Source organism: Hypanus sabinus, chromosome 3, assembly GCF_030144855.1.
Source record: "Hypanus sabinus isolate sHypSab1 chromosome 3, sHypSab1.hap1, whole genome shotgun sequence".
Taxonomy (NCBI): domain Eukaryota; kingdom Metazoa; phylum Chordata; class Chondrichthyes; order Myliobatiformes; family Dasyatidae; genus Hypanus; species Hypanus sabinus.
The window spans coordinates 144473532-144501289 of record NC_082708.1 but is presented as its reverse complement, the minus strand read 5'-3'; the positions used below and the strand labels follow the sequence as shown (position 1 = coordinate 144501289).

The following is a 27758-nucleotide window of genomic DNA, read 5'->3' as shown; positions in this document are numbered from 1 at the left end:
TATCAGCCACTTTAGAGAATTTTAAGAATGCTAGTCACCCTGAACAAAATGGGTTTGTTTTGGAAGGTACAGTAGTTAAAAGACTAGAAATCTTAACAAATTCTACAAGGCATTCCACACATTATGTAGAACAAAAAGATGACCAGTGAAGGTGGAACCATCAGGGATAGCAAAAGAAACGTGATTGGAATCAGAGATTGGGCAGGTCCTTATTGAATACTTTTGCTTCAGTATTCACCAGTGAGAGAGACCTTGACAATTGTGAGAACAGCATAAAACAGGCTGATTTGCTTGAACATGTTCCTGGTGCCAGAAGGGATATACCCAGATTACTATGGAAGCCAGGGAAGAGATTTCTGCACTCTTGGTGATGATCTTTACATCCTCACTGGCCACAGGAGGAATACCAGATGATTGGATGGTGGCAAATTTTCTTCCTTTGTTGAAAAATGGGGGAGAGGATAAACTGGAGAATTATTGACCAGTGAGTCTTACTTCAGTGGTAAGCAAATTATTGGAGAGGATACTTAAGAGACAGGACTTACAGTTGCAAGAAAAAGTTTGTGAACCCTTTGCAATTACCTGGTTTTCACCATTAATTATTTATAAAATGTGGTCTGATCTTCATCTAGTTGTTGTTGTTGTTCGTCCAGAGTCGAAGACAACCATGACTTCTGTCAGGTGGAGGGTTTGTGACTGTGGGTCCGGAGGTGACTGGTGAGGCCAATCCAGGCCCTGAAAGCTCACCCACATGTGGGACACATGAGGGTAGGTGCTGCAGTGGAAGTGGAGGTAGCTCAAGCCTTGCGTGGGGCACGTATCCTCTGAGCCTCTGTGGTGCGCCTGATTTCTGCTGCATATGCTCCTTTAGTAGTCCTGCTCCACCAGGTTGGGTGGTCCAGAGCAAGTGATTCCCAGCTACTGGGATTGATGTTGAGGTCTTTGAGGGACACTTTGAGGCAGTCTTTGAAACGTTTCTTCTGCCCTCCAACTGAGCGCTTGCCCTGGCTCAGCTCTCCATACAGCAGCTGTTTTGATAGTCGACTGTCAGACATCCTGATGACATGGCCAGCCCATCTGGCTTGGGCTTTCTTGTAGGAGGGTGTAGACGCTGTGGGTGCTAGCCCGCTCCAGGACCTCCATGTCTGGGACTTACAATAATAGACAAGCACAATCTGACTAAGCTGACAACACACAAACAGTTGTACTTTTCACGTCTTTATTGAACACATTGTTTAATCATTCACCGTCCACACTGGAAAAAGTATGTGAAAATTTGTACTTAGTAACTGGTAAAACCAACTTCAGCAGCAATAATCTCCACCAAATGTTTCCTGTAACTGCTGATCAGACTGGCAAAACAGTAAGGAGGAATCTTGGGCCATTCCTGCATATAAAGCAGTTTCAGCTTATCAATATTTCTGGGATATCTTGCATGAACAACCCTCTTCAAGATATGCCACAGCATCTCATTTGGGTTAAGGTCTGCACTCTGACTTGGCTATTTGAAAACACAAATTTTCTTCTTTAAATCATCTGTGGTTCATTTAGTTTTGTCTTTCAGATCGTTGTCTTGTTGCATCATCTAATTTCTATTAACCTTCAGATGACAGACTGCTACCCTGACAGTCGTCTGTAAAATGTCTTGATGCAATCGATGATTGAGAGCTGTCCAGGCCCAGAGGCAGCAATGCAACCCCAAAACCATGAAGTTCCTTCCACCATGCTTCACAGTTGGGATGAGGTTTTAGTGTTGGTGTGCAGTGCCCTTTTTCCTCCAAACATAGCAATGTGTATCAAAGCTTCAACTTTTGTCCCATCTGTCCACAGAACATTGCCCCAGAAGCATTGCAGAACATCCAAGTGGTCCTTTGCAAACTTGAGATGTGCAGCGGTGTTTTTTTTTGTCAGCTGTGGTTTCCACCATGGTATCCTTCCAAGAACATCATTCTTGTTCAGTCTTTTTCTTGTTGTGGATACATGAACAGAGACTTTAGCAAATTCTAGAGACTTCTGCAGGTCTTTTGCTGGTATCCTGTGGTTCTATTTCACCTTCTTCAGCATTGAACATTGTGCTCTTGGTGTGATCTTTGCAGGCTGCCAAGATGGGGAGAGTGGCAACAGTACTGAATTTCCTACATTTGTAGACAATTTTCTTTTACTGTAGACTGACGAACACTCAGGTCTTTAGAAATACATTTTGTAACCTTTTCTAGCTTCGTGCATCTCTACAATAATTCTTCTAAGGTCTTCTGAAAGTTGTTTTGATTGAGCCATGGTGCACATAAACAGACCTTTCTTGAGAAGAGCACAGGCTCTGTCAGTAACCTGACTTTTTGTGCCTCTTTATCTTTAAAATAGGGCAAGGATCTTTAAAATAAGGCAAGGATCTCTACCACCCACACCTCCAATCTTATCTCATTGACTAGAAAACCAGACTTAAAATAGCATTTCTAGAAAACATTGCCCTAGAAGATCACATACTTTGTTGAACTTAGACTGTGATTGTTTAAATGGTGTACTCATTACTGACAAGAAGTAATTCTTATTAGTTTAGGTAGGTCCTGTTTGTCTATTATTGTGACTTAGATGAAAATAAGACCACATTTTATGAGCTATTAATGCAGAAAACCAGGTATGCAGTGGCGTCTATAGGGTGATGTGTTGGGGCAATAGCATTAACACTATGGTAGAACAAAGGACCCTACGAAAAATCCTGGCAATTCTGGCCAACATTTCTCACCCTCTGTATGCCACCATGGCTGAACAGAGGAGCACTTTTAGTAACAGACCAAGATAACTGCGCTGCCAAAGTGTGCTACGAGGTCATTCTTACCCTCAGCATTAGGCTCCATAATGAGTTAACCTATAGACTGTTTGAGGTAACTTATTTTTTATTTTTTATTACTTCTCGTCTCATATTTGTATATCTGTGCACTTGTAATGCTACTGTGACACTGTAATTTCCCTTGTGTTCAATAAAGTATCTAGACTAGAGGTTCCCAACCTTTTTATGCTATGAATCAACACTATTAAGCAAGAGGTCTGTGGAACCCAGGTTAAAGGTTCGGCACATTGTGTGCCCAAATGCCTGTACAGTTATACAAAGCACTCAATACACCTTGTATACATGTCTACTTCCAGTTTTAACATAGGAATGAGGAACCTGGTATCAATTTGCTTGTAGGAGAAGCAATTGCCCTTCAAATATTTCCAGGACCAGTTTTATAACTTTTAATCCACAGAAAGCCTGATTTCCCAGTCGTCACATACATCAGTAGGTGAAAAGGTAAGAGATGAATGATTTAACCCACCTTCAACATACTCAATGAATCTGACTTCCCAGTGTCAGGTGTACAGATTTCTTAAGATTCACAATTCAAAAAGGGAAAAAAAACTCTCTTAATTTATCTAGAATACATGACCATTCTTTTTAAAATTTGCTCCCTACTTCCAGATATCCCCCAATGGGTGTGAAATCACTCAGTATCTGCCCTGTCAATTCCCCTTAGACTTTTGAAAGCTTCTATAAGGGATCTGTCAATTAAATCTGCTACACTTCCACGAGTATGGCTATAAATTGCTCAACTTTTATTCCTATATAACTTCTTCAGCCCAGGGAGCAAGTTAGTGAACATTTCTATCCAACAAGCATCTAGCCTGCAGTTAAAAGCAGGAAACATTGCGGTCATTTCTGCAGATGCCTTTGGCATGTTTGAAGAAATTCTTTATAAACTGCTCTTTTCCCTACACAGCCTCCCAACAGCAAGATAGGAGGAAAAATGGTAAAAAAAAATCATTAGGACACCAAGTCTGGTTTAACTGCATACAACAAAATAGAACTATACTGCAAATCTTTCCTTACCCTCTGAAGAGGAAAGCAAGCAACGGTCCAGCCAAATCCAGTCTTTTGTTCCCATAGTGATCTCTGTCATCCAATTCTCTTCGGCCTAAAGCGGCTAACAGCAATCTATGCACCATGTAACTGAATCAAAGAAAATTTGAATTTGTTTTTGAACAAACAGTAATGGGTTACAACCATTATTATGATAATACAAAGAAAGTAAATCGCACATCTTTTTTTAAGTTAAATGTACACAAAATGTGCAGCACCTTTACATAGCCTCCTCTCAAGCATTACTCAAATTTCTGAAAAGAGCACCAACTTGAGTTCCTAAACCCAATTAAAAGCACATTTGCTGAGAGGGAATCAAAGTAATGTTTCAGGACAATGGCCCTTCATCAGAACCAGAAAAATTAAAATGGTTGCTTACTTTCCAGTTTTGATGAAAGACCATAGACCTGAAACATAAAACTGTTTTTCTTTTAGAAGCCTATTAACATCACAACATATGGAGAACATTGATTTTATTTCAGATTTCCACTGTGTGCAGTTATCTGCTTTTCAATTGAAAGCACAATTGCACATCTCAAGCATCCTTTGTAACTTCAGCCTTGTAATTCTAACCACCTGTCCTAGCCATTCAATGGCATTATCATCACCAAGTCCCCCACTATCAATAACCCCAGGCATCACCGACTAGAAACTCAACTGGACCAGCCATTTAAATACCATGGCTATAAAGAGTCAAGAGACTGGGCATCCTTCAGTGAGCTACTCACCTCTTGACATTCAGAGACCTTTCTATTGTAGACAAAGCACAAATGAGAACCATGATGAAATACTTTCCACTTGCCTAGATGAGCACATCCTCCACAATTGTCAACTCTCAATATTCAACACCATACAGGACAAAGCAGCCTGTCTGATGAAGACACACTAAAAATTCATTTCATCTTCCACCCTAATGCACAGTGGCTGCAATATATACCATCTACAAAATACATTGCTGGTCCTTCATTAGCTCATACTGAAAAAAGTACCAACACCAGGAAGACTGCAGTGTTTCAAGATGGCGACTCATTACCATCTTCAATATTAATTAGAGATGGTCAATAAATGATGGCCTTGCTCCCGAATAAATTGAACATAAAAAAAACTGCACCAAACTACACCCAGCACTAATGCACCTCCGTTGATGCATCAGGTTATCAGTTGGAACACATTTGCTAACTGTGAATCCACATTAATGAGCAACTTTCTCTGAACAACACGAATGAATAACGTTTTCCAGCCAGTCCTTATCCAACATAACTTTACCAAAAATCTTTTTTTAAATACACAATAATTCTCTTACATGCTTAATAAACATACCCCAAGAAATAAGCTTTTTTGGTCTCACAGAAGTCACTGACTCCAACATGCGGAAGTACTTCTTTCTGCAGAATTTCTTTCGCATATTTAATTCTCTTCTCTTTTGTTACACCAGGTTTTGCACCTCTTGAACCAATGAAATTCAAAGCAACATTTTGTTCCTGGATAACAAATGCTTCATCCAGAGAAGGTTTTACCTGCAATAAAAACTCTAGAATTATAATCATGAGGAAGTACAAAATACATATGCCTGGTTATAACTACTTAAAGCAACTAAACCTAGATAAGCTTTTAACAAGACTACTCTTAACAAGATTCCCAGATTTTTCATTCACTTAGTATTTTATAAAAAACATTTCTCATGGTAAAGATATACAGAAAGATGTCGGAAAATGGCCAATAACATCATGAAGTATCCCACCAACCCTACTCATGGACCTTACCCATCAGGAAAGAGGCTATGTAGCATCCATGCCAGGACCACCAGACTCAAAAAGTTACTTCCCCCAAGTAGTAAGGCTGATTAACACCTCTATCCGCTAGCCCACCCCACCATCACATCATCATTTCCTGTCAGAATCACTTTATGTACAGACACTCCTGTGCCTAGCATCACTTTATTGACGTACAATCAATGTACAGAAGCTACCTAATATATATTTATATTTGAGGTTTTTTTTAAATTGTGTTCTTTATCTTACTGTGTTTTTTTGTGCTACATCAGATCCAGAATAACTATTATTTCATTTTCCTCTACACTTGATTCCTGGAAATGACATTAAATAATCTTGAATCTTGAAATATGTAATTTTTGTGATGTCTAAAATGATGGCTGACCATTGATCAACGGCAAATCTGCCTGAGGTGCTTCCATAGCCATTTACTTTAATTAAAAAAAAACTCAATCAAATAATGCAGTTGCAAATTTAAACAAATACTTCTTTGATGAGAAACAATAGGAAAAGTGCAGTTCTTTCACAAATCCCTATGAATAAAGTCGCTGAAAGCTTAGGGTTTCAGTCTGCAATTAGTAACATCCTTTTTTTGTATAGACCATGAAAAGTAAGAATTGCATTGGTAAAACTGACTGATCTCAAGGTAATCTCTAAGTACAATACCAGAGTTTACCCGATGGGTGAAATACAAGAATAGGAAAATAGTGAAATTAAGAACAGAGAGAAATATTGATTTAAACACTGTGTATAGGCTGACAGAGGTATCTCAAGATAGGGGAAGAAAGCACAAGGAGCAAAATAAGGCCTCAACGATCCACAGATCTAGGTTCAGTCCCAACCACAGATACTATGTGTGTAGAGCTTGCACATCTTGCCCACGTGCTTCAGTTCCCTCTCAAATTGCAAAGATGAGTTAGTAGGTCTGATGATCTATGTAAATTACTTGCTAAGAGGCAAAAAAAAACCACCAAAGAGAAGCTGATAGGCATGTGAGAGAAAATGTGTTAGAAGGTTGCAAGGAAGTAAAAAGAGGATAATGGGACTGGTTTGTTGGGAACCAACATAAACCTGACGGGCCAAATGGCTGCATTCCATGCAGTTGTTAGTAGGGTAAAGTACTTGAATGTAAAAGTGGAAAGGGTGATTCTTTCAATAATATAGCAGATTCAAGAGAAACTGAAATGTTATTTATCATATGTAGCACCGAAACAATATGCTGGAAAAATATTAAAATGGGAAAAGGAAGAAAATATAGCATCACTTTCAAGACCTAAACAGCTGTTTATTCACAAGTTCAGATTTTAGTAGATCAACATGGCATTGTCTGAAATTTGACTTAAAATTCTAAAAGTAGAAACTAAACAAAAACACATTTCATTGAGCAAATTAAGAAGAACTGCAGAAGAATCAAAAAAAATTTCATTAAATAGAAACTCACCATTTCCATCATTTCTGGATCATCAAAATCATAAATAATGTGTTCCAGAATGTCTCTATCAGAGACAAATCCTAAAGCTCGAAACACAATTATTATGGGAACTTCTTGTCTGATATATGGTAGAGTGGCAACTATTCTTTGGCCTATTGCACTTTTTCGTACACCCTGAAGAGAAAACCACATGTAATTAAGGATAGAAGCAAGTAAAATTTGTTGTAGACTTAATTTTTAGTGAATGCCAAATAAGTTAACCACAGTTCTCATAAACAAGATCAGTGTTCAAAGGAAAGGAAAAAAGCATAAGGTGAATGCAAAGACCTACTTGTCCTCCTCTTGCTAGCATGCTGACCCAGATGGTACTTGTGGGACGAGATGAATTTTCTAGACAGGATCGACACTCTCCTGTGTATGCATATTTAGAATCTTTCTTTGCAAACACATAAACAGTGTTTGTTGCCATTTTTTCTTGTGCAATCAGAACCTAGAAAAATTTCAAAGTAGAACATAGTAGTACAGCATAAGAACAGGTCTTTCAGTTTACCATATTTGCACCAAACAAGATGTACATCTAAACTAATCCCAACTGTACACAGTCCATATCTTCTGTTCTTTGCTTGTTCATGAGTCTGTCTTATGAATATCGAATTTTGCTGTCTTTTCTGGTTCTTCCACGATGACCTATCACTGTTTTAAAAAAACTTGCCTTGACCAATTCCTTTAAAGTTGCTCCTTCCTACACAAAGGAATGGCTCCTAGTACTTGACATTTCCATCCTTTGAAAAAGACCTGCCTATCTATCCTATCAACACTTCTCAATTTTATTTTGTTAAATTGCCCCTCAGCCTCTGACGATGCAGGGAAAATAATCCAAGTTTGTTCAACCTCTTCCATAAATAACATTGTTTCCTAGTTCTCAACTTCTATCAGGAAGAATAAACAATTAACCAATAATCATAAAGGAGTTTCACATTATATAAAAAATTAATTACAAAAGCACTGTGGTTAGCTTTCTAATTAAAACTCATGCAGATATTAAACTAACACATACTGAACATCTGAAAACAATTTCTACTTCTCTGTATATTTAGACTTCATAGCATGTTCTATACCTTTTCTGATCCATTGATGATGAAATAACCACCAGGGTCTAGAGGGCATTCATTGAGCTCACAGAGATCACGATCTGTCAAGCCACTAAGAAGACAATAGGTGGACCGAAGCATTATAGGAATTTTTCCAATAAATGTCTTCTGATGTTGTGTTTGTATTTGCTCCTCCCCCTCCTTAATCACTGTCTTTGTTATATCCACATAGAGAGGAGCTGAATACCTATAAAGCAAGACAATGAAACATACCAAATCCTTTCTTTTGTACATAAAGTTTAAAAATTAAATTTGTGTCTATATACCCTCCAAGGAAACTTACGTAAGGTTTCGCAGTCTGGCTTCATTTGGCATCATTGGAGATGGTGCTCCATCCCTTTCCCAATGAGTTGGTTTGGATAAATAAATCTGCTCAAATTTTAATAAAAACCTGGGCTGGAACAAAGAAACATAACATGTAAAACAAAAATGCAACTCAACAGCTAAAAATAGAACTGAATTTTCTGGTCGGTGAGAGTAAGTGGGGATTTTTACCGGTTCTTCCACTTCCCCACTTGTATGTTGAGCTTCAGCTTGGAGATCTATTGGTGGAGCATCTTCCACAATTCTCTGTACTGACATTTGTATGAATTCATCAAATGAGTCCAACTGTTGTCGAACCAAACCCTTTTCATCAAAATAGGAACTGAGAAACAAATATTCAAGAACATTGCACGTTAAGTATCTTGGAAAGCATACTTGCGTTATAAGGACCAAACCATTAGGTCCTAACTCACCTAGTGGCCAAATAATTAGGCAAAATTCAATCCTTCCTGGTTTAAGACACCTGTTCAAAAACTTCCTCTTTTGAGTTTATCTAAGTAGGTACAGTCTTCTCATTTATATTTTGGTTATTTAGAGATACAGCATAGAACAGGTCCTTCTGGCCCAATGAGTTATGCCGCCCAACAACTATTTAAGCACTAGCCTCATCACAGGACAACCTACAATGACCAATTAACCTACTAACTGGTATGTCTTTGGACTGTAGGAGAAATTTGGAGCACCCTCAGGAAACCTACGCGGTCATGGGGAGAACGAACAAACTCCTTACAGACAGCGCTGAAAAGAAACACCAACCTGCAATAGCATCCAAAAGATGCATTGCAAAGACAAGACTATGATTTTTTAAAACATATTCCCAGTAAATAATATGGATTTTAGAAAATCCTTCTCTCCAGGCAGTGACACCAGTGATTCTCTTCCTAAATACAACATGCAATCCCTTCATTTTCCACACCACAAATGACTTCCCGAACAGCTGTCTAACATAACCAAATATTTTTCTGATCAAGGTGCTCCTAGACCTCTAGAAATATACCACAAAGTCCAGAATTCATGCAATAATTCAATGTATTTAACATGTTAAAAAAGATAGGATCACAAGTTCAGAAGTCTTGTGCTCAAAGAACTATGTTGTTTTCATAAACATCAAGACATCTCCATTTCCAAAATGAGACTGACAAGTAGTCTATTTTAGTAGGTTCAATGTCTTCAATGTCTTTAAAAGAACATAAACGATTTTTTTCAGGGTAACATATTATCCACTTCAAATTCTTGTCAAGCATGTTTGCAGCTTCTTTCAAATACTGTTAAATTAGTAGACACAAGAGGTACCGCGGATGCTGGAAATCCAGAGCAATACACACAATGCGCTAGAGGAGCTCAGCAAGTCAGACAGCATCCATGGATGGGAATAAACAGTCAACATTTCAGGTCGAGACGTTTCATCAGGACTAGAAAGAAAGGGCGAGTCAGACAGAATAAGGTGGGGGGAGGGGGAGCTGAAGTATATATAAGGTTACAGGTGATATGTGAAACCAGGAGAGGGGGAGGGGGTGAAGTAAGGAGCTGGAAAGTTGTATTCCATCTAGGTAGCCTCCAACCTGAACATAAGATTTCTCAAACTCTGGTAATTACACCCCCCACCTCTCCTTCACAATTCCCCATTCTTGCTTCCCTCTCACACCTTCTCTTCTTATCTGCCCATCACCTCCCTCCAGTGCTTTCCCCCTCTCCCCTTTCCTTTCTTCTATGGTCTTCTATCCTCTCCTATTAGATTCTCCTTTCTCCAGCCCTCTCTTCCACCCATCAACTTCCCTGCTCTTTACTTCACCCTTCTTCCCCTCTTCTGGTTTCAACTATCAACTACTACCTTGTACTTCCTCCTCCTCTCCTCTATCCACCTTATTCTGACTTCTTCCCCCTTCCTTTCTGGTCCTGATGAATAGGCTTGGCCCAAAACGTTAACTGTTTATTCCCAACCATGGATGCTGCCTGGCCTGCTGAGCACCTTCAACACACTGTGTGCATTGCAATCAAATTAGTGTCAGTCATTCTGACACTAATATCTTTAGCATCAGACCATAACAAGTGAGAGGTGGAAGGATCAAAAAATTTGAGGAGAAAGGGGCAACAGCAATTAAATGTAAAGACTGCTGGATCTAGCAGTTCTAACTGCTGGCCCTCTGACGCCTGGGAAATCCACCCATCTGAGATTATACTTAATTTGAAGATTAAATTTGAGCCCATCTGAGAGCAGGTTAGTATCAGATTTAATATCTAAAATACTGCAAATACAAGATTAGAAACATTAATTCCCATTTTCTTGATTTCATGTGTGAGCATGGATCAGTATATGGAACTTCAATGCCATTAAAGAGACTTGACTGTCACATGGGCAAGAATGGCTGCTGGATGTTCTTGTGTTTAGATGTTTCAAAAGGGATAGGGATGGAGGTTAAAGAGGTGTGGAAGTAGCATTATTAGCTAGGGATAGTAATATAGCTGCTGAAAGGTCCATTTCACCAGTGGCAGGGTCCTTGACAAATATGAGGACAGTGTAGAACAGGCTATATGCTCAAAAATGTTGACTTCCAGAAAGAGGAAATACTATAACTTTTGAAAAAAAATAAGGACAGATAATTCCCCAGGGCCAGATGGGATGTAACCCATGTTACGACAGGAAGCAAGGGAAGAAATTGTTGCACCTTTGCAGATGACCTTTACATCCTCACTGGCCAAAGGAATAGTATCAGAAGATTGGAAGATGTCAGATGTCGGTCCTCTGTTTAAGCAAAGAAAGAGGAACAACCCTGAGAATTTTACAGTTGCAAGAAAAAGTTTGTGAACACTGGAATTATCTGGCTTTCTGCATTAATTACTCATAAAATGTGGTCTGATCTTCATCTAAGTCACAATGATAGACAAACACAATCTGCCTAAAATAGTAACACACAAACACTTGTATTCATTAATACTAAGTACACCATTTACACAATAACAGTCTAGGTTCAAATAAAGTATGAGAACCTTTGGGATAATGCCTTCTACAAAAGCTATTTGTAGAGTCAGGTGTTCCAATCAATGAGGTGCGACTGGAGGTATGGATTGTAGAGGTACCCTGCCCTATAAAAGACAGTCAGGTTACTGACAAGAGCCTGCTCTTCTCAAGAAATACCTATTTATGTGCACCATGCCTCAATCAAAACAACTTTCAGAGAATGTTAGAAGAATTATTGTAGAGATGCATGAAGCTAGAAAAGACTACAAAAGCATTTCTGAAGATCTGAGTATTCATCAGTCCATAGTAAGAGAAATTGTCTACAAATGGAGGAAACTCAGTACTGTTGCCACTCTCCCTAGGCTGTCCTGCAAAGATCACACCAAAAGCACAATGTGCAATGCTGAAGGAGGTGAAAAAGAACCCAAGGGTAACAGCAAAAGACCTGCAGAAAACTCTGAAAGTTGCTAAGGTCTCTGTTCATCTGTCCAACATAAGAAAAAACCTTAGATGAACATCAGACCACATTTTATGAGTGATTAATGCAGAAAACGAGGTAATTGCAAAGGGTTCGCAAACTTTTTCCTGCAACTGTATATAGGGTAAACGCAAGCAGGCTTTTCTCCACTGAGATTGGGTGAGACAAAAATGAAAGGTCATGGGCAAAGATGAAAGGTGAAATGCTTAAAGGGAATATGAGGAACTTCTTCACTCAAGTGTGTGAAACAAGCTGTCAGCAGAATTGCTGGATGTGAGCTCAATTTCAACATTTGAGAAGTTAAAGATAAATATATGGATGGGAGGGATACGAAGGCTATGGTCCAGGTGCATTGAGATGGGACTAGGCAGAATAATAATAGTTTAGTATGGACTAGATGGGCCAAAGCACCTGTGTGCTGTATGCTCTATAATGCCATGAACACAAAGGTTGCTGGAGCTGTGGATAGTGTAGAAGGTTGTCATAAGTCACAACAGGACATTTAGACAGGATGCAGAGCTGGGCTGAGAGCAACAGACGGAGTTCAATCCAGAAAAGTGTGAACTGACGCACTCTGAAAGTTCAGACTTGAAGGCAGAGTCCAAGATTCTTAGCAATGTGGAGGAACAGCAAGATCTTGGGTTAGACCACACTTGAAATATTGTCCTCAGTCTGGTTGTTTTACTATAGGAAGCATGTAGAAGTCTTATAGAGGGCACAGAAAGATTTCCTATGTGGCTTCAATTAGAGATCATTCTTTATGAGGGAAGGTTGAGCAAGCTAAGGCTTTTCTTTTTGGAGCAAAGGAGGATGAAAGTTGACTTGATAGAGATATACAAGATGATAGGAGGTATAGAGAGCACAATCAACACCTCTTTCCCCAGGATGAAAATTTCAAGGTTACTGGAGGAAAATCTGGGGGGAGGGGTGTCAGAAGTAGGGTCTGTTCCCCACTCCATGGAGAATGGTAAGTGCATGGAATGCACTGACGGGTGAGGGTGGAAAGGATGAATACATTAGGGAGATTTAGGAGGCTCTTGGATTGATCTTGGAGTAGGTTAAGCACATCTTGGCCTGAAGGAGCTGTCCCATGCTGGACTGTTCTATGTCCTATGTGAACTTCAAGCTACCAAGGCAGCCATTAATAACGAATCTCTAGATTTATGGTGGACACTGTGAATCTGCAAATATTTAGAACCTGCATACTGTAATAAACAGTAATTTCCATATACAAACAAAATACAGCATCTATCTACAAAATTGTAAACACCAATTCCCATTTTCTGTCCATTCCAGCACCATCAATGACAACCCAGGGTATATTCAAAACCCGGACTCCAGCACCATCACCGCGGGTTCCAACGACCATGTATTGGCCTCGGCCGTCGATCTCAGCTGCCCCAGCAACTCAGGGCATATTGAAAACCCGGACACGAGCACCATCAACGCGGGTTCCAACAACAGTGGACAGCTTCAAAGCGATTGCGCAACCACCGACTGCGACTCCACCCTTGAACTCCAGGCTGGGTCTTCACGTACTGCGATTGTGACTCCCGTCTCCCCTTCCCCCACAACTACTCTGCAATCCCCTCTCTCTCAGATCCCATCGTCAGCTCCTGGGCCCTCAGAGGCTCCATCTTCCTCTCACCCCAACCCTTCCCTCTCCACTGGCACTACCAGCCTCCCTCCCCCCTCTGATCCCATCTCTCATCCGTGCTGGGTCTTTACCATTCCCTCTGACCTTCAACTCTATGAGGCAGAGTGCTCTGACCTCAGTAAGGGCCTCACCTTTGTCCCCCTTCACCCACACCTCAGTGAGATCCGCTTACGCCATGACGCCAAACTCTTCTTCTGCCTGCTCTGTCTTTGAGCTTACTTCTTTGGCAAGGGCTCTCCAACCCCCACCGATGACCCCTTCTCCCGTCTTCAACCCTCCTCCTCTTCATGAACACCCCATTCTGGTCTTCTGCCTGTTCTGGATCTCGTTATTGCTTTGCCAACGGGACATCAACTGTCTCAACTTCACCACACTCTGTTCCAATTCCAACCTCACTCCTTCCGAATGCTCTGCTCTCCACTCCCTCCACACCAATCCCAACCTCACTATAAAACCTGCTGATAAGGGGGCAGCTGTTGTTGTCTGGCGTACTGACCTCTACCTGGCCGAGGCACAGCAACAACTCCCTGATACCTCCTCTTATTTACCCCTTGATCATGAACCCACTAAGGAGCACCAGGCCATTGTCTCCTATACCATCACCAACCTTATCAGCTCTGGGGATCTCCCATCCACTACCACCAACTTCATAGTTCCCACATCCCGCACTTCCCGTTTCTACCTCTGACTCAAGATCCACAAACCTGCCTGTCCAGGTAGACCTATTGTCTCAGCTTGGTCCTGCCCCACCGAACTCATTTCTGCATATCTTGACACTGTCTTATCCCCCCCCTTGTTCAATCTCTTCCCACCTATGTTCGTGACACTTCTCACGCTTTGAATTTTTTCAATGATTTTAAGTTCCCTGGCCCCCACCGCCTATTTTCACCATGGACGTCCAGTCCTTATATACCTCCATCTCCCACCCGGACGGTCTCAAAGCTCTTAGCTTCTTTTTGGATTCCAGACCTAACCAATTCCCCTCTACCACCACTCTCCTCCATCTAGCGGAATTAGTTCTTAACTCTCAATAATTTCTCCTTTGGCTCCTTCCACTTCCTCCAAACCAAGGGTATAGCCATGTGCACCCACATGGGTCCCAGTTATGCCTGCCATTTTGTTGGCTTTGTGGAACAGTCTGTACGGGTATTCGTCCCCCTCTTTTCCTTCACTACATCAACGACTGCATTGGCGCTGCCTCCTGCATGCATGTTGAGCTCGTTGACTTCATTAACTTTGGCTCCAACTTTCACCTTGCCCTCAAATTTACCTGGTCTATTTCTGACACCTCCCTCCCCTTTCTTGATCTTTCTGTCTCAATTTCTGGAGACAGCTTATCTACTGATATCGATTATAAGCCTACAGACTCTCACAGCTTCCTGGAATATTCCTTTTCCCACCCTGTCTCTTGCAAAAATGCTATCCCTTCTCACAATTCCTGTCTCCTCTGCATCTGCTCTCAGCATGAGGCTTTTCATTCCAGGACAAAGGAGATGTCTTCCTTTTTTAAACAAAGGGGCTTCCCTTCTTCCACCATCAACTCTGCTCTCAAACGCATCTCTCCCATTTCCCGCACATCTGCCCTAACCCCATCCGCTCACCACCCCACTCGGGATAGGGTTCCCCTTGAGCTCACCTACCACCCACCAGCCTCCAGGTCCAACATATAATTCTCCGTAACTTCCAACGGGATCCTACTAACAAGCACATCTTTCCCTCCCCCCTACTTCTGCTTTCCGCAGGGATTGCTCCCTACGCAACTCCCTTGTCCACTCGTCCCCATCCCTTCCCACCGATCTCCCTCCTGGCACTTACCCTTGTAAGCAGAACAAGTGCTACACCTGCCCTTACACTTCCTCCCTCACCACCATTCAGGGCCCCAGACTGTCCTTCCAGGTGAGGCGACACTTCACCTGTGAGTCGGCTGGTGTGGTATACTGCGTCCAGTGCTCCCGGTGTGGCCTTTTATATATTGGTGAGATCCGACGCAGACTGGGAGACCGTTTCGCTGAACACCTACACTCTGCACACCAGAGAAAGCAGGATCTCCCACTGGCCACACATTTTAATTCCACATCCCATTCCCATTCTGATATGTCTATCCATGGCCTCCTCTGCTGTCAAAATGAATCCAAACTCAGGTTGGAGGAACAACACCTTATATGCTGGCTGGGTAGCCTCCAACCTGATGGCATGAACATTGACTTCTCTAACTTCTGTTAATGCCCCTCCTCCTCCGCTTCTTACCCCATCCCTAACATAATTTGTTGTTTGTTTTTTTTTCTCTCTCTCTGCCCATCACTCTGCCTGTTCTCCATCTCCCTCTGGTGCTCCCCTCCTTTCTTTCTCCCGAGGCTTCCCATCCCATGATCCTTTCCCTTTTCCAGCTCTGTATCACTTTTGCCAATCACCTTTCCAGCTCTTAGCTTCATCCCACCCCCTCCAATCTTCTCCTATCATTTCGCATTAACCCCTTCCCCCCAATACTTTCAAATCTCTTACTATCTTTCCTTTCAGTTAGTCCTGACGAAGGGTCTCGGCCTGAAACATCAACAGTGCTCCTCCTTATAGATGCTGCCTGGCCTGCTGTGTCCCACCAGCATTTTGTGTGTGTTGTTTGAATTCCCAGCATCTGCAGATTTCCTCATGTTTTCCCATTTTCTGTCTTCTTGATTTAAGGTATCGCAAGCAATGAAAATCGAAGTCTGCAAATAACCTCCATTTTCTGAATTTCACGTCTTTAAATTATCTTAAAATGAAAATTATTATTTTCTAACTTTTTTTGTCCAAGTTCAAGTGAACATATCTTTACCTGATAACAATCCAACAGGCCTCCTGCCACAAATCAGGAGTGATTTCATCATCATCCTCATCATATTGGGTATCTAAAAATCAAGTAGAAACAATGAGCATGATGTTCTTTATTAATGTACTGCTTTCAAGAAAAAAAACAAAACAATTCCTATTATAATTTCAGAAGTAACAGATGGTTCAGAGATAAACACAAAATGTTACATTTTGCTAATTCTGAGAGATAGGAGAAATAGCATGCATGATATGCCAGGCAACCTGCCCAACATTGCTTCTGTCCCACTATCTCAGGAAAGCAGCCAACATCCTGGTAATTCATTGGTGGAATATACAGTAACTTGAAAACTACCACAGGGCTCAAGGACAACTTCTTTCCCGCTACAGGTGTCTCCTGTTTTTTGAATGTTCGCTTTACGACACCACGTTGTTACGAAAGACCTACATTAGTTGCCTGTTTTCGCTAACAGAAGGTGTTTTCACTGTTACGAGAAAAGGCAGCGCACACGCCGAGCAGCCAATCTCCTCCCCCAGAACAGCATTCTAGCCGGCATTGCTTAAACACGTGCCTGTGAGCATGTGTGCTTTATGTCCGTTTATTTTGTGCATCCATTATCAAGATGAATTCTAAGGTATCAGAAAAGCCTAAAAAAGCGCGTAAGGGTGTTACACTTAGCGTAACACTAGACATAATAAAGCGTTTTGTGATGAACAAAGTAAGGATATAGTGAATTTGGCTAAGGGTTTGTGGAAGTTGATGAAGATGATGTTGAAGAGGTTTTGGCATCCCATGACCAAGAACTGAGATATGAAGAGCTAATGAAGAGGAAAGGGTAACAATTGAAGCCGAACGCAGTAGCAAACAGCCCGAAAGTGAAGTCGCCCAGGAACTGAACATGAAGCAATTGCGTGAGATTTTTGCTGCGATTGACACTGCTGCAACTATTGCAGAAAAATATGACTTTAACTTTGAAAGGGTACGTAAGTTTAAGGCATATTTGCAGGATGGTGTGAATGCTTACAAAGAACTGTATGATAGAAAAATGCACGAGGCTAAGCAGTCAAGCATACTGTCGTCTCTCAAGCCCTCCACATCACAGCAGACAACAAACCTCGACCTTCGACATTGAGGCAGGCAGACACAGAAGAAGGTGACCTGCCTGCCCTGATGGAAACAGACGACAATGAGGTGACAACCCAGTGTCCCACCACCCTAACCTCCGACAACTCAGCCTAACACACCATCATCAGTGTGCTCGCTGTCTTCCCAAAACTACACTGAACGTACATTATTTCTACTTTATACAGGCTATGTATTTTTATGTTATTTCATATGATTTAGCAGCTTCATAGCTTAAAGGTTACTGGAAAGACTGCTTCTGCCGAGAGCGCTTGCGCCGTGTGTTTTTGCCGCGAGTGCTGCCAAGACCGTTTGCGTGAAATTTTCGCTACGGTGGACAGTGCCGCAATAATTGCAGAAAAGCATTTTTACTTTATATAGGCTGTGTATTTATCAGATAGGTTTTACGTGTTATTTGGCATGACTTGGTAGGTTAGTTTTTGGGTCTGCAAATGCTCACAAATTTTTCCCATATAAATAAATGGTAATTGCTTGTTCACTTTACGACATTCTGGCTTATTTCATAGGAATGCTCTACCTTCGAATAGCAGGGGAAACCTGTGTTCTAAAACTCTTGAATGGAACTCTTGACAATAAAGGTAAACTCCTGATCTCATAACCTATCTTGTCATGGTTCTTGCACCTTACCTACCTACTTGCACTGCAGTTTCTCTGTAACATTATCTTCTGCATTCTGTTATTGTTTTCCTGTTATTGTTTATATTATCTTGATGTACTTGTGTCTGGAATGATCTGTCTGAATGTCATGTTTAACAAAATTTTCCTGTACCTCAGTACCAGGACAATCATAAACCAATTAAAATGAAGAAATAAAAAAGTGAACAATATAATGGAAATGAAGGGGCTGAAGTGGAAAGTGAAAGATGTGCTTGGTGGTGGGATCCTGTTGGAGATGGTGAAAGTTACAGAGAATTATGTGCTGGACCATGGTGGGTCTCATCAGCAAGAACGACGAATCAGCTTACAGAGAGGAGGTGCAGCGGCTAATGGACTGTGCAGAGCCAACAACCTGTCTCTGAATGTGAACAAAACAAAAGAGATGGTTGTTAACTTCAGGAGGGCATGAAGCAACCACTCCCCACTGAGCATCGATGGCTCCTCGGTAGAAATCGTAAAGAGCACCAAATTTCTTGGTGTTCAACTGACGAAGAATCTCACCTGGTCCCTCAACACCAGCTCCATAGCAAAGAAAGCCCAGCAGCATCTCTACTTTCTGTGAAGGCTGAGGAAAGTCCATCTCCCACCCCCTCCTCATCACATTCTACAGGGGTTATATTGAGAGCATCCTGAGCAGCTGCATCACTGCCTGGTTCGGAAATTGCACCATCTTGGATCGCAAGACCCTGCAGTGGATAGTGAGGTCAGCTGAGAAGATCATCAGGGTCTCTCTTCCCGCCATCATGGACATTTACACTACACGCTGCATCCACAAAGGAAACAGCATTATGAAGGACTCCATGCACCCCTCATACAATCTCTTCTCCCTCCTGCTGTCTGGGAAAAGACTCCAAAGCATTCGGGCTCTCACGACCAGATGATGTAACAGTTTCTTCCCCAAGCTATCAGACTCCTCAATACCCGAAGCCTGGACTGACACCTTGCACTATTGTCCTGTTTATTATTATTGTAATGTCTGCACTGTTTTTGTGCACTTTATGCAGTCCTGTGCAGGTCTGTAGTCTAGTGTAGCTTTCTCTGTGTTGTTTGTTTTTTTTCTACATAGTTCAGTCTAGTTTTTGTACTGTGCCATGTAACACCATGGTCCTGAAAAACATTGTCTCATTTTTACTATGTACTATACCAGCAGTTATGGTCGAAATGACAATAAAAGTGACTTGACTTGGATGCAGAGGCTGATGGGGTGGCAGAACGATGGGGTGTGGATAGACATGCACAAAATGGAAGAGGTGCAGTTGAGGGCAGCATTGATGGTGGAAGAAGGGAAGCCCCTTTCTTTGAAGGAGGATGACATCTCCTTCATCCTGGAATGAAAAGCCTCATCCTGAGAGCAGATGTGGTGGAGACGGAGGAAATGAAAGAAAGGAATGGCATTTTTACATGCAAAGGGTGGGAAGAGGAACGGTCAAGGTAGCTATGAGGGTCAGTGGGTTTATAGTAGACATCAGAAGATAAGCTGATGGAGACAGAGAGGTCAAAAAAGGGGAGGGCAATGCAGACCAGGTAAATTTGAGGGCAAGGTGGAAGCTAGAGGCAAAGTTGACAGACAGACATACTTTATTGATCCCAAGGGAAATTGGGTTTCGTTACAGCCGCACCAACCAAGAATAGTGAAGAAATATAGCAATATAAAACCATAAATAATTAAATAATATTAAGTTAATCATGACCAGTGGAAATAAGTCCAGGACCAGCCTATTGGCTCAGGGTGTCTGATACTCCGAGGGAGGAGTTGTAAATTTTGATGGCCACAGTTAGGAATGACTTCCTATGATGCTCAGTGTTACATCTCAGTGGAATGAGTCTCTGGCTGAATGTACTCCTGTGCCTAACCAGTACATTATGAAGTGGATGGGAGTCATTGTCCAAGATGGCATGTAACTTGGACAGCATCCTCTTTTCAGATACCACCGTCAGAGTCCAGTTCCACCCCACAACATCACTGGCCTTACGAATGAGTTTGTTGATTCTATTGGTGTCTGCTACCCTCAGCCTGCTGCCCCACCACACAACAGCAAACATGATAGCACTGGCCACCACAGCCTCATAGAACATCCTCAGCATCGTCCAGCAGATGTTAAAGGACCTCAGGAAATAGAGACAGCTCTGACCCTTCTTGTAGGCAGCCTCAGTGTTCTTTGACCAGTCCAGTTTATTGTCCATTCGTATCCCTCGGTATTTGTAATCCTCTACTATGTCCACACTGACCCCTTGGATGGAAACAGGGGTCACCAGTGCCTTAGTCCTCCTCAGGTCCACCACCACTTTTTCACATTAAGCTGCAGATGATTCTGGTCGCACCATGTGACAAAATTTCTCACTGTAGTCCTGTATTCAGCCTCATCTCCCTTGCTGATGCATCCAAATACGGCAGAGTCATCAAAAAACTTATGAAAATGGCAAGACTCTGTGTTGTAGTTGAAGTCCGAGGTGTAGATTGTGAAGAGAAAGTTGACGAAGCTGACAAGCTCCGCATGGGTGCAGGAAACAGAACCAATGCAATCACTCCACCAGGGATAGGGTTCCTCTTGTCCTCACCTACTACCCATCAGCCTCTGCGCCCAGCACACAATTTTCTGTAACTCCCACCATCTCCAACAGGATCCCACCACCAAGCACATCTTCCCTTCCCGACCCTCCCCCCATGCTTTCTGCTTTCCACAGGATTGCACCTTGAAATTCCCTTGCCCATTCATCCCTCCCCGCTGATCTCCCTCCTGGCACTTATCCTTGCAAGCAGGACAAGTGCTACATTCACCCCTACATCTCCTCCCTCGCTACCATTCAGAGCCCCAAACAGTTCTTCCAGGTGAGGTGATATTTCACCTGAAAGTCTGCTGGGGTCATCTGCTGAATCTGGTACTCCAGGTGTGGCCACCTGTATATCGCTGAGACCCAATGTAGATTGGGAAACAGCTTCGCTGAGCAACTATACTCCATCCACCAAAAAAAGAGGGATCTCCCAGTGGCCACACATTTTAATTCCACTTCCCATTCCCATTCTGACATGTCCATCCATGGCCTCCTCTACTGTCACAATAAGGCCATATTCAGGCTGGAGGAGCAACACTTTATATTCTAACTGAGTAGCCTCCAACCTGATGGCATGAACATCAATTTCTCGAACTTCTGGTAATTCCTCCCCCCCCCCCACCCCATTCCCCTCTCTCACCTCATCTCCTTGCCTGCACTCTCTGGTGCTCCTCACCCTTCCAAGGCCTTCTGTCCTCTCCTATCAGATTCCCCCTTCTCCAGCCCTGTATCTCCTTCACCAATCAACTTCCAAGCTCCTTACTTTACCCACCCCCCTTCCTAGTTCCACCTATTACCATGTGTTTCTTCCTCTCCCCCTACCCCCAAACTTCTAATCATTTTTCTCCAGTCCTGATGAAGGGTCTTTGTCTGAAACATCAACTACACTCTTTTCTGTAGATGCTGCTTGGTCTTCTGAATTCCTCCAGCATTTTCTGTGTGTTATCCAGATCACAGATACAGATGACAAACAACAAATGACAGAGCAACCATCCATGTGGCACTCCACAAGTCACAGGCCTTCAATCAGAGTAGTAACCATTTACTGCCACTCTCCAGCTTCTCCCACAAAGCCAACGTCTAATAAAATTTACTACCTCATCTTGAATGCCAAGCAACTGAACCTTCTTGACCTACCTCCCACGCGGGACCTTGTCAAATGCCTTGCCAAAGTTCATGTAGACAGTATCTACTACTTTGCCTTCATCAACTTTTCCTGGTAACTTCCTCAAAAAGCTCTGTAAGACTGGTGAGACATGATCTACCACACTCAAAGGCATGCTGACCATCCTTAGTCAGTCCACATCTATCCAAATATTTCCAGTCCCTTAGAATAGTTTCCAATAACTTTCCCATAACTGATGTCAGACTCACCAGCCTATAATTTCCCAGTTTATGTTTAGAACCCTTTTTTAAACAATGGAACAACACAAGCTATCCCCCAATCCTCTGTAACCTCTCCTGTCATTAAGGATGATTTAAATCTCTCTACTAGGGCCCCAGCAATTCTTGCACTTGCCTCTTGTAGGGTCTGAGAAAACACCTTGGGAATTTATCCACCCTGATTTGCCTCAGTATAACAAACACCTCCTCCTCTGTAATGTGTACAGGTCCACAAAGTTGATAGCATTTTGCCTCACTTCTATAGACTCTGTCCATATCCGGAATAAATACAGACGCATCTGTTTAGGGGATTTGTTAGTTAGGGGAACAGACAAGGCACAAAACGAGACCCTGGATGGGATGTTCCCTCCCGGGTGCATTAGGCATAAATTTAGAGGACAGGACCTCCAAAGTTATGACCTCAGGATTGTTATTTGTGCCATGTGCAAGTGAGGCCAAAAAAAAGATTATACAGATTAACACATGGCTAAGGAGTTGGTGTAGGAGGGAGGACTTCAGATTTTTGGCTCATTGGACTCTCTTCCAGGGAAGGTGGAACCTGTACAGAAGGGACAGTTTGCACCTGAACTGGAGGGGTACTAATAGTCTAGTGAGAAGGTTTGTTAATGATGTACAGTGGGTTTAAGCTAGAGTTGCAGGGAGATGGGAACTAGAGTGCCAGAAGTTACTGGAGAGGTTGTGGAGAAGGTGTTCGTAACACCTCAAAGTCAGGAATCAAAAGGTTGAGCATGGTGTGACTGTTGTCCTGAGCTGCATATATTTCAATGCAAGAAGTATCATAGGAAAGACAAATGAGCTCAGGGCATGGATCAATGCCTGGAATTAGGTTGGTGACAGAAGTTTGAAAAGGAGAACAATTTGCCATTGTGATCAAAATGCCACTACTTTTGAAGTAAGTATGCAAAAAGATAGGTCTGGTGCACAGGTTGAGATTCTAAAGTGGAGAAAGGCCAATTTTGACGATATCAGAAATGATCTGCCAAGTGTGGATTGGAGCAGGCTGTTTTCACGCAAAGGGGAGATTTTGAGAGTGCAAAACCTACATTTGCCTGTCAGAATTAAAGGTAAAGATAGCAGGGAATCTTGGTTCTCAAGGGATATTTAGGGGCTGGTTAAGAAAAAAAAGATGCATAGCAGATAAAGGCAGATAGGGACAAATGAGGTGGTTATGGAGTTTCAGAAATGCAAGAGAACACTTAAGAAAGAAATCAGGAGGGCTAAAAGAAGGCACAAGTTTGCCCTAGCAGACAAAATTGGTGCTCTAGGAGATCAGAATAGTAATCCATGCATGGATCCAAAGCAAATGGAGAGATCTTAAATGAATATTTTGCATCTGTATTTACTTAGGGGATTGACATGAAGTCTATCAGGCAAAGCAGCATCAATTTCATGGACCTTATAGAGATTATAAAGGAGGTGCTTGCTGCCTTGAGGAAAATTAGAGTGGATAAATCCCCAGGGCCTGAAAAGGTCTTCTCTTGGACCCTGTGTGAGGCAAGTACAGAAATTACCAGAGCCCTAGCAGAGATTGTTAAATCATCCTTAGCGACAGGTAAGGTACTGGAGTATTGGAGAATAACCAATGATGTTCCACTGTTTAAGAAAGGATCTGAAAATAAACCAGGAAATTATAGGCCAGTAAGCCTGACATCAGTCAAAACAAAGTTATTGGAAGGTATTCTAAGGGGTCAGATACACAAGTATTTGAATAGACATGGACTGATTGGGGATAGTCAGCATTGCTTTGTACATGGTAAATCATCTATACCTAATCTTATATCATTTTTTGAGGAAGATACCAGGAAAGTTGATGAAGGCAAAGCAGTGGATGTTGTCTACATGGGTTGCAGCAAGGCACTTAACAAAGTCCTGCACAGGAGGCCGTCAGGACGATTCAGTTGCTCGGCATTAAAAATAAGATAGTAAATTGGATTATACTGATGTCCTGACAAAGGGTCTCGGTCCAAATCGTCGACAGCGCTTCTCCTTATAGATGCTGCCTGGCCTGCTTTGTTCCACCAGGATTTTGTATGTGTTGTGTAAATTGGATTATACGTTGGCTTTGTGAGAGAAGGCAAAGTAGATGGTTGCCTCCCTAATGGGATGCCTGTGATTAGTGGAGTGCTGGGTCCATTGTTGTTTATCATCCAGATCTCTGATAAAGATGAGAATGTGGTTGACTGGATCAGCAAATTTGCAGATGATACCAAGATAGGGGGTGGAGTGGACAATGAGGAAGACCATCTTGGCTTGCAGCAGGTTCTGGACCAGCTGAAAAAAATGGGCTGAAACATGGCAGATGGAATTTAATACAAATAAGTCTGAGTTGTTGCACATTGGTAGGACCAACCAGGGAAGGTGAACAGTGAACAGTAGGGCACTGGGAGTGCTGCAGAACAAAGGGATATATGAATACAAATCCCTAATTAATTGGCATCACAGGGAGATAGGGTCATAAAGAAAGTTTTTGGCATATTGGCCTTCGTAAATCAAAGTATTGAGTATAGGAGATGGGATGCTATGTTGAAATTGTAGAAGATATTGATAAGGCCTTATTTGGAGTATTGTGAGCTTTTCTGATTATCTACCTACAGAAAAAAGATGTACATATGGTTGAAAGAGAACAGAGAAAATTTTTAAGGATGTTGCCAAGACTGGAAGTCCTGAGTAATAAGGAAACATTGTATAGGCAGAACAGAAAATCGAGGGGAGATTTGATAGGGGTATACAAAATTAAGAAGGGTACAAGGGTAAATGCAAATAGGCTTTTTCCACCAAGGTTGGGTGAGACTACAACCAGAGATCATGGGATAAGAATGAAAGGTGAGGTTTAAGGGAAGCATCTTCATTCAGAGGTTTGCAAGAGTGGGGAATGAGCTGCCACCACAAGTGGTACACAAGCTTGATTCCAATGTTTAAGTTTAAATTGGTATCTCAATGATAGGGGCATGAAGGACCATGGCCTCAGTGCAGGCCGATAGGAGTAGGTGGTTTAAATGGATCAGCATGGACTAAATGGGCCAAAGGACCTGTCTCTGTGCTGTACATTTCTATGACTCTATGATGAAGGGTCTCAACCCAAACCATTGACTTTTTATTCCCCTCCATAGATGCTACTGGACTTGCTGAATTCCTCCAGCATTTTTTGTTTTACAGCATCTGCAGAATCTTTTGTGCTTATTCACCTCTTGCTTGTTTTCATAATTTTCTTTATTATCATCATTCTCTCCCACAAATGTAAGCCTCTTTAAAATGTCCCAAACATCCTGCAAGCACATCCATATATGCTTTGGATATTTCTAGTGGTTGCCAAAATTGGAGAAATTAAAAATAATAGATTATAAATGTGCTTAAGCAAATAGATCCGTTGTTCTAAAAATTCAGACAAAATCTTAAATCTCATGCAAAAATACTGTTACTTTATCGATTATGTAAATTATACCTACTGTACAAAATAAAATGCACTAGAACTATGACAATGGACTGAAGGACCCATTTCTGTGCTGTACCTTTTGACTCTGAAACTATATTTCAGGGCTCATGTTGAGAATGTGTTTCGTCTATCACTAATCGAATATATCATTGATTTGATGTAGTACAGAATATACAACCAAATCTAATGCTAGCACTTTTAGAAATGCCACCTGTATCGAGATGTTTAAGTGTGGAGCCATGCATGTATTTCACCATGAGCATTCTGACAGGAGGAAAGAGTAGCCAGGGTGAAAAATGTATACAGTATTTGGTTTTATATCATATATATACTGCTGCAATGAATGCTGACACAGGTGTAAGTGTATCAACTATGATAGATTTAGGGTTCTAAGTTGAAGCATGTTCAGATTTCTTAACGTTTTAACACAACAGGACAGTAATACAAATATAAATGAGAAAGGGAAAGGTAGTTTAACTAGCACTTCATAAAGAAGATGGTGCTAGAATGACCTACAAGGCAGCAGCACAAATAAAGATTGCAAATTTTATGAAGCTTTATCAATTTCTTGGATGAACTTCAAGATATACTTTTGGCCCTTGATTCCAAATATTTAACCAGTTCTCCTTGCATTAGAGCCCAAATCTCAAGAAAGGAGTTTTAAGCCAGAAACTTCAAGCCACAGCTAACAAAATTTATGTAACTAATTTACAAAATGTAATCAACTATAACTGTTTCTTGCCAAGACAGTCTGACTTGTTGAATGTCTCCACAGCCTTTACTTCAGATTGTCAGACTCCAGTTATTTTGATTTTCAACATTAGACATTATTCTACAGATTGCACACTGGATCTTAATTAAAATTTAAAAATTTTCTCTTCATTGTCCATGTGACAACCAGCAGCACTCTATAAACTCCACGTCAGAAGGTCTCGGCTCAAGACTCATCCCAGATTTGCGAGCATGAAAATCAGGGTTCACACCCCAGTATTTAAAGTGCTGCTGCATTTAGAGATATCCTTTCACAAGTAGGAAAAAAGTCCACATCTTCAAACACAGCGTTATTTTGAAGAAAAGAAGTTATCCCTATTGCCAAGGCCAATATTTGCGTCTCAATTAATATCACCAAGGACAGCTTGTGGTACGCAAAGTGGCTGCCCCTTCCAGCATTTAATATCAGTAACTGTGAAACTGTTTGGAAGGTCATAGATGGGATGTTATGGTGTTATATATAAAATAAATCACATTTGAAAGAATGTTGTTTTTCTGTGGGTCAGTGAGTACTAACCCAGGGACAAAGAGACCTCCAGCTTATGTTTGCATCCTTCTTTCCACTGATAGCGTCATCAGCTCGGCCTGTGCCCTCTGCAGCAAGCGAGGCCTCGGCTGAACTAACCGCTCGCCCACTCTGGCGCCCGGAATACCGGCTGCAGCGCCATTTTCTTCACCGTCACGCAGAACACAGCCACTGACTAAGAAGTCAAATACAACACTCACCTTCAGCCTCATCGGGGTCGTACATTTTGATACTGCGATGTTAATTTGCCGGGACCTGTCGGAGAGGGGCGGAATCCGACCCGCTCACCAGACGCGTGGCACAGGGTTGAAAGTGCCGATAGGGGCCGGACGCTCGCCTCTGCTCGGCACTACGCATGTGCCTCTTGTTGTGACAATGGCGGAGGGAAAGTTTGATGGCGATTTAGGAAGTTTTGCGCGGAGAGGCCCTGGGGAGAAATGGATGGTTGTAAAGGGAATGTGGAGGTAGTGAGGGGACGGATGGATGAAAACCGAGACAATGGGAGTAAAAGAATTAGAAATGATAGTGGAGAGCGCTCTGAAAGTGAGGAAGATGAACAAGTTCAGAGAGAAGGTGTTGTCATAATAAGGTTTAATGAGAAGGCAAGGAAACATTAAAAAAAATTAACTCGTTTGTGCTAACAACAACACAAAATGTTGGTGGAACACAGCAGGCCAGGCAGCATCTATAAGGAGAAGCACCGTCGACGTTTCAAGCCAAGACTCTTCGTCAGGACTAACTGAAAGGAAAGATACTAAGAGATTTGAAAGTAGTGGGGGGGGGGGGAGGGGGAAATG

General features: G+C 42.0%; 1 protein-coding gene and 1 long non-coding RNA gene across 2 annotated transcripts in view; one reads left to right on the top strand and one right to left on the bottom strand.

Annotated features, from left to right (window-relative positions):
• polr2b (RNA polymerase II subunit B) overlaps positions 1-27317 on the bottom strand; it is a 58865-nt gene extending 31548 nt beyond the window's left edge. Inside the window, exons 1-9 of the mRNA XM_059965290.1 lie at positions 27162-27317; positions 16481-16553; positions 8746-8896; positions 8534-8646; positions 8218-8437; positions 7431-7589; positions 7109-7273; positions 5216-5412; positions 3866-3985 (exon numbers count right to left, since the gene is read on the bottom strand). Coding sequence (XP_059821273.1) covers positions 3866-3985; positions 5216-5412; positions 7109-7273; positions 7431-7589; positions 8218-8437; positions 8534-8646; positions 8746-8896; positions 16481-16553; positions 27162-27186 — 1223 coding nt within the window. The 5' untranslated portion in view covers positions 27187-27317. The remainder of the gene's footprint in view (positions 1-3865; positions 3986-5215; positions 5413-7108; positions 7274-7430; positions 7590-8217; positions 8438-8533; positions 8647-8745; positions 8897-16480; positions 16554-27161) is intronic.
• LOC132391731 (uncharacterized) lies at positions 16561-19462 on the top strand. Its single transcript, XR_009511336.1, has 2 exons — positions 16561-18195; positions 18392-19462. It is a non-coding gene; the product is annotated as an uncharacterized LOC132391731 (long non-coding RNA).
• Positions 27318-27758: the final 441 nt, after the last annotated feature.